This window comes from Papilio polytes, unplaced genomic scaffold (assembly GCF_000836215.1).
Source record: "Papilio polytes unplaced genomic scaffold, Ppol_1.0 DF824047.1, whole genome shotgun sequence".
In the NCBI taxonomy this organism is placed as follows: Eukaryota; Metazoa; Arthropoda; class Insecta; order Lepidoptera; family Papilionidae; genus Papilio; species Papilio polytes.
Genome location: NW_013525157.1, coordinates 5,121,838 through 5,128,860, shown reverse-complemented (window position 1 = coordinate 5,128,860; position 7,023 = coordinate 5,121,838). Strand labels below are relative to the sequence as shown.

General features: G+C 37.3%; 1 protein-coding gene across 1 annotated transcript in view; it reads left to right on the top strand.

Moving 5' to 3' along the window:
* Positions 1-2,354, top strand: part of LOC106100515 (G1/S-specific cyclin-D2-like) — a 4,380-nt gene extending 2,026 nt beyond the window's left edge. Inside the window, exon 3 of the mRNA XM_013279383.1 lies at positions 2,175-2,354. Within this exon, the coding sequence (XP_013134837.1) occupies positions 2,175-2,339 (165 nt within the window). The 3' untranslated portion in view covers positions 2,340-2,354. The remainder of the gene's footprint in view (positions 1-2,174) is intronic.
* Positions 2,355-7,023: the final 4,669 nt, after the last annotated feature.

Below are 7,023 nucleotides of genomic sequence, written 5' to 3'. Positions count from 1 at the left end.
CCTCAACTAAGGTGGCATTATATTGGCCTCTTCCTTAAAGTCGCCTGTGAGTTTCCGGTAATTACTTTCTTCCGCGACTGTCACGATCTAAGGCCCACCAACAATTTGTCGCCCTTCTTACAAGTAGCTGTTGTCTGTGACGACGGTATTCAATAGGCCGCCCGTTTCCGACGGAAATGTGGGTAGATGCTCTGATACATGTGATAAGAAGCTTCCTCATATCACGAAATGTTCACGTAATTAACGCATTTAGCTTTATTAGCTGATGCCCCAATTATAGGAAAAGTATTTACGGTTGAATCAACTTAAAGTCCAAACTAACTTAGTCAACAAGTCACTTTTCGAAGAAAAACACAGTCAAGTTTTATTATATTTTCCCACCGAAGTTTATTACAATAATTGATATCACCATAATTGTGATATTGTGTGACCGCAGTGGAGGCAATGCCAGCGTTGCGGCGGTCAGGTAGACAGGTGTGATTCCATCAATTGCTCGCTAATGCGCGTGAGTGTTTGACTTCCACGCCGCTTCACACGCCATTGTTGTTACACTTTGTCACATGTCACTTATGTACTGTGTAATGAATACATAGCCCATATAATTATGTATCTATCCCACTAGCTTTTCACCTTCTTATCAATCTTGCCACTGGATTATAATATTGATTGAAGACAAAGTCATATGCTTACAATCGCAAAAGATGACAATTTTCTTGGATTCCTTATGATAAATTCGTCATAATAGCTATTCTACATTCCTGCATTTTTGAATGATTAAGTTACGCTTATAACATAAGCCTACCTATATAAAATAGTATTTATTGATAAACCATACGGTAACTTAAGATGTGTTTTTACGTAACAACATGTGTATTAGTTGCATAGACCGTGGGAAACCAACTGGTTTTGAATATGGGTCTACTTGCACCTTATGGCGTAGGGACATCCTTCCTTGCAATTAATTCGTTCGATGACACCGATAAGCATACGACGCGCATATACAATGACATCATATGCCACGGAAATATTCGTTTCCCATACGAGTACTTCACCTTTGCACGCTTTAACTTTTACGTAGTCCATCGCGCGTGAAATATAAACCAACTGTTTTCTTTCACACGAATTTATTTAAATTAAAATACGATAATGCTCTATTTCTTTATGTATTGTTTTTAATTTTTATCTTCGGCGTATCATAATTTATTAGTAATTTGAGAATTCATAGACGATAAGAGATCGTATAAAAGGGGATGTTTATTTTTGTTGGAGTGGATCATTAGATGTCTTATCTGGGCTCGTATTATCTATGGGTTTAATGAACTTCCACAGGGTTCACGACTGAAATAATATCGGAATTAAAAACATCACATTTTAACTATTATAAGTGACTCGATAACTGGAAGACAAAACATGTTATTATTGTTTTAAGATAAATTAGCTAATAGTAGCTTAAAATGTTTATCAATATCAAAGTAGGTTTGCAACAAAAGATTTAACCGTATTCAAACGGTAATCGCCCACCCTTGCATCTATCTGAATACATAAACATAACCTGTTTCTTCGTCTGGCCCTTTCCATTTCAATCTTTGTACTTTGCTATTTTTTGCGGTTTCCGCCTGATCCATCGTGTATGACGGTTACGATTCAATTGCCGAGTGTCAGTAAACACTGAGGAGGGTTTTGTCCCTCTTAAGACACACATCGTTAACCAAATATTGTTTAATTTCAAAATACCTATATACTCGTACTTGCGAAATTGACTACGATTTTAATAATAAGACTTAAACAATTAGATAATAAGACTATATTTAGATAAAAATGGGTAATTTAAATAACAATAGACATCTATTTGTATCATATACGATAACTGGCATAAAGCTTTGTACTGAGCAACATTACCTCAGTTACTAGTTCCCCGATAGGTTACATTAAATGTTACGTTGGTGAGTACCCAGCTTAAAACATTTAGCGATTAATAGTTAATCTAGTTTGGAAGGAAGTCGGTTAACCGCATTTCGGTATAATTTCAAATAAATTCGGAACTAACTGTTTTATAGCTGTAACTGTCGTCGTAATTTCCCTATTTAACATTTTAAGTAAATTACATACAAACCTCAGAACGTCTGTTTAAATTATGTTTGCCAATGTATATTAAAGGTTAACATTTGTTACAGCAATGGGAAGTGATGCTGCTGCAGCGATTGAACTGGCAGCTGTCGATAGCGACAGCATTTGACTTCGTTGACCCTTTCCTGGCGCGCCTCCCTTGGGGAAGAGACAACGCTTTGGTCCGGACACATGCTCTCACACTCACCTCGGTCTGCTATACTGGTGAGTAACGAAATATAGATGTTACGAAAAAAAAACAAAAGCTGTCAGTTGTGATTAGCTGGTCTGTGGATTTTGACTAATGTTAACCATTCTATAGCCTCCTCTTAGTAAAATTTACTCGAGAGTGAAAACTCATAGTTGTATACGACATACTGATTGTACGAACTTGATTATGGAAACATTTTCAAGGACATTATTTATCGTGTACAAAACGTATTGCCGAAGTCATTAAAGGGCGAAGTGAGTCATTAATTGTACAATGTAAAATACACTTTATCGTGGTTTTAAGGTCTCTCATCCAACACGAAATGTCGACATTATTAAGCAAAACATAAATCGTGTAAGTTTGACTCAGTATGCGGGTGGAAAGCCACATATTATTTGTCTTGGCTCTGCGTTCATTAACATTAATCAATAACAATTACTTGGTGTTTATTTAATTTAAACGTTGTTTAAATGTATGTCACGGTAAATATTTATTAACAGCTATTATAACTTTCGTTTTAATTAATTTATGTGGGAATTTTTTTTTGATTACTATGTCTTCATTAACTACATGATATAAGAATATTCATTAGTTTAATTATAATATTAAAATTAAGATGATTATTGTAAGCGTGCTTAGTGTAGTTAGTTTCGAAGCAGTACCGTAAGCATTTTAGCATTAAAAAATATTTGAACATTTTTAATGATTGTTACGCTACGATTAAATAACTTTACGGCGAGAGGGAGCAATTTTAATCGTGCATTACAATACAGGGTGTACCTCCCTTTATTTGTAATGGATTTAAGTGCGTGCGCGCATGGCATGGCATAAAGCTAGAGGGCCGGTGCGTGTATCGGAACGCACATGCCGTAGCACTGATATCGCACACCTTGTGCCAACCCTCACTGTCAGCCCCTATCCCTCTGACCCCTGCCCAGTTGCGACTCCTATTGTCGAATTGCATGTTGCAATTTTTTAAAATATATTTTGTTATTAAGATTTTATTATTCGCACTTGGAATGTATTTAAATTAAGAAATTGGTAAAAATATTTGATTTCTTAATTACTTTTTTCTTCTTATACCCTACGTTTCAAATCAACCAACGGTAAGGTACTATTAAACTAGACTAAACTCCTTATCTATTTTACATTAGTATAAAGAAATTTTCCATATACTCCAAAGGTTAATATTTAGTGTACGTAGCATAATTATGAATTATATATGATCCCTCTTTCTTCAAATTCCCTATATTAAACTAGTTTCTGTTTACAAGATCGTGTTAAAGCATTCATTATCTATTAACAATCTCCCCGCTGTAGTGGCGAGCATTGTAAGGAAATGTTTAGTTTATGACGGTCATACCCGTGTCGTCAGGACTCCGGAAGTGATATAATTGCCAGTAACCGATCGTGAATTACCGGAGGTGTTAACAGGTTAATAACACTCCTTGACCCTTCGACCCTTTGATCTTAACACTCGGCTTTAATTTACAACCATTTTGCCATATAATTTTATTGTAATTCGAGTACCAAGTTGTTCTTTAAGTAGTTGAAAAGAATGGGTATCCATTTCATTGACCTTTGTTATGTTTATTTTGTTTTATTTTTTAATTCATGGGTTTATACGTATTTTAGAATTTGCATGTTACACTGCAATTTTTACACACTTTAATAAACACAATATTGTATGTTGGATCTACGTTTCAAGTATCAAAATCTAAATTAAATCCTCGTATTGCAGATGTTGGAATTTTTAAAAGTTGTATTAGAACATTTGAAATCGGAGCTTGTCACTTAAAATACGAGTATAGAAATTAAGATTTTGTGTAACAGTGTCACGGTCGTGGCTTATGAGTTCTGTAGAGGAACCGCGACAGCTGATCGGCGACAATACGTGAAGACGTCCCGCGGCCTTTGTCCCGGCCGCCCCGCGACTGCGCCCCACGGGGACCGTCTCAGCGCGCACCTGGCCCAACACCCTAAGCTATCTAACTCGATATTTAGCTCCTTTACATTGACATCGCCTTTAAACAACTGCACACCGAAAGTCGACCTACACTCAAGGGCTTTGTTAAGATTTTACTTAGTGCTTTACATAGCCTAAAGTAACGGAGGGTGAACCTATATTTTTTGTAAGGGGCGAGAGTTCAATAGACTTTGCATTTCTCCATACAATGTCAAAAAGCGTATAACTAGCAATTCTATTAGCATTTGCACAGATTTATCGAAAAAGTTGATAAACCCTTTGTGAAAATTCTGCAGTTGTTATTTTTTGTTCCAAATATCCGTAGTGCTTCAATCTGTATGAAGACATAAAAGTCTCGACGAGGGATGTGCCGTATTGAATTACGACCGGTTTCACATTAGCGGGGACAATAATTTGCTATTTGCAACCCTTGCACTTTGGCTATCTATTTTGAATACGCTTAGGGTGTGAGGCAGGTTTGTCAAACGGAACTTAACGGTTCCTGTCGTCTGTTTGAAAGTTGTGTCAGCTAAGTTTACGACAATTAGACGTGGGGGTGTTTGGGTTATCGATGGTCCGTCGGTGGCAGATGTCAGCGTTAACTGTCGGGCAAGGAGAGTTTGTTACGACAATTAGATGTGTAAGACGCGGGGGTGTTGTCTAAGGTGGTTGGCCCGCGCGTGTCGGCGACAGATGTCGGCCTCAACTGTCGGCCAACCTGTCGTCAACCGCCCGCGCCGCTCCGATGCCCGCTCAGCTACAGATTACGCCCGATATCGCCAGTTCCGTCATGTTATGTGATTTTTAATGAGCCGTTCATAATAAATCGGTATAATTATTTTATTTTATTGCTTTTAATTAATTTAGAGGATATTTAAAAGTTTGGAAATTCAGAATTATAGTTATTTATATTCTGATAAAATAAAACTATATTTTGAATTAAAAGGAAACTACTTAATCACATCGTACTGTAACTTTTTAACTTTGTAATAAAGTTAAATGTTGTTTAACCGTATGAATAATATAACCCTTTCATATAACGATTATCCAGTAACGACTTTGGTTGAACTTAGCTCGTTAACTAAGCATGTTTTTCTGATTAAAAACATTAAAGCGTTCGCGTGTAGCAAGTTGTTTTTTCATAACGTATTCATAGCGTGAAGAAGGTAAGGGCACATGTAAGGAAGGGCGTAGGTGGCCAGTGACCCTTCGGCGGGCGTAAGGGTCGCGGTCGATGGGCCAGGTGCCGCCACATCTGCCGTCTTGGCCCGAGCACCCAACGCTAAGACGATCCGCTTCACTACGCCCACCGTTACCTGCGTGTACTGCACTGGCCACTGACCACTGGCCATTGCCCATTGAGGCTTTAATTGTCTTCAAAGAAATAATGCACTGCAGTTCCTTGTTTACAAGTTGTAGAAAAAGTAATTAATTTATGAATTAAGATGCTATTGTACAATACATTCTAGAATTGTACTCTCATTGATTGTTGGACAAAAAAGCGTTAAAGTACAGTACAACTTAACGAATCCCTTTAAAGATCTTTTCACATTTTGCCAATAAATATTCTTGAAGGGAATATTTATATCTAGTAGATTTGATAGACAAAAGCTTAACGGTCCCCTACTAAAGTAACAAAGTGAATCAGTACAAAGAAACTAATGCAATTCCTTGCGCTATTTATCGATCAGATGATTAAAAGGCCGCAAATATAAAATTATAACAGCGGCGTGGCGAGTCGCGAAATGTGAGCAGCTGCGATTTGGCAGAAAGACTTAAGATGTAAATTACCATTATTCCGACGCTATTGTCCGGAGGTAGGTACGTACAAAGATGCAGACGGGGACAGCGGCGCGGCGCGGCACAAACCTGGCAGCTGCAAGCTCCTTCCTTATTCTTATAACAATGAACCACTCGCATTGTGCAAAATGCTACGCGACGTTTAAACACCGTTCCCAGCGTTTACTTTCCGATTTTGGGTCCATAAATCCTTGCGCTATACAAATTTCGTTCAGTTTTGTTGCTTTCTTTGTCAACAATAGAATCGGTCAAAATTATCTATGGTCCTTTCTGACCACAAGATATTTTTCTTTTTTACTTTGTCTTTGCATTTTAAAACACATTGCCAAGTAACCAATATATCCTTTAATAAATACAGTGTCATTTCTTGTATTATCGATATGGATATATGCTAAAATCTTGTCAGATTGGTTTTTGTTTTGTTTTTATTAAACGCATAGTGTGTTGGTAGTAAACAATTTAATGTAGATTTAAGGTTTGTCCGGTCTCGAGATGGACGCAAGGCCGCAGGGAGCCATTGGGATGCAAGGTGCTTTGCCCACCTGTCCGTTATAATTATATCTGGCAACAGATGCGATTTACCTGCGCCCGCGATGCGCTAGCCCCGTGAGACGGAGCGCATTCGACTTGTTATAATGCAATCATTATTTTAAGCTTTTGACATTTCTGAGTTGTTTATAGTACAGTTTTTATTTCATCTGCTGCGACTACATTCCATATTGAGTTGTAAATAGGATACCTGTTTGTACATATTGATTGTAGATTTTTAAAACATTTCTATAATTTGACATACTCGTAAACGTTATGAGTCGAATTATGAGGTTCAGACAGAAGTCAATCGAAGATCTATACTAGTTTTAAATTTTACTCAATTATAGTGTAAATAGTGTTTGTAGAGTCCAAATCAAAACCCTATCTAATCCCCTGAGAAGTAATATCT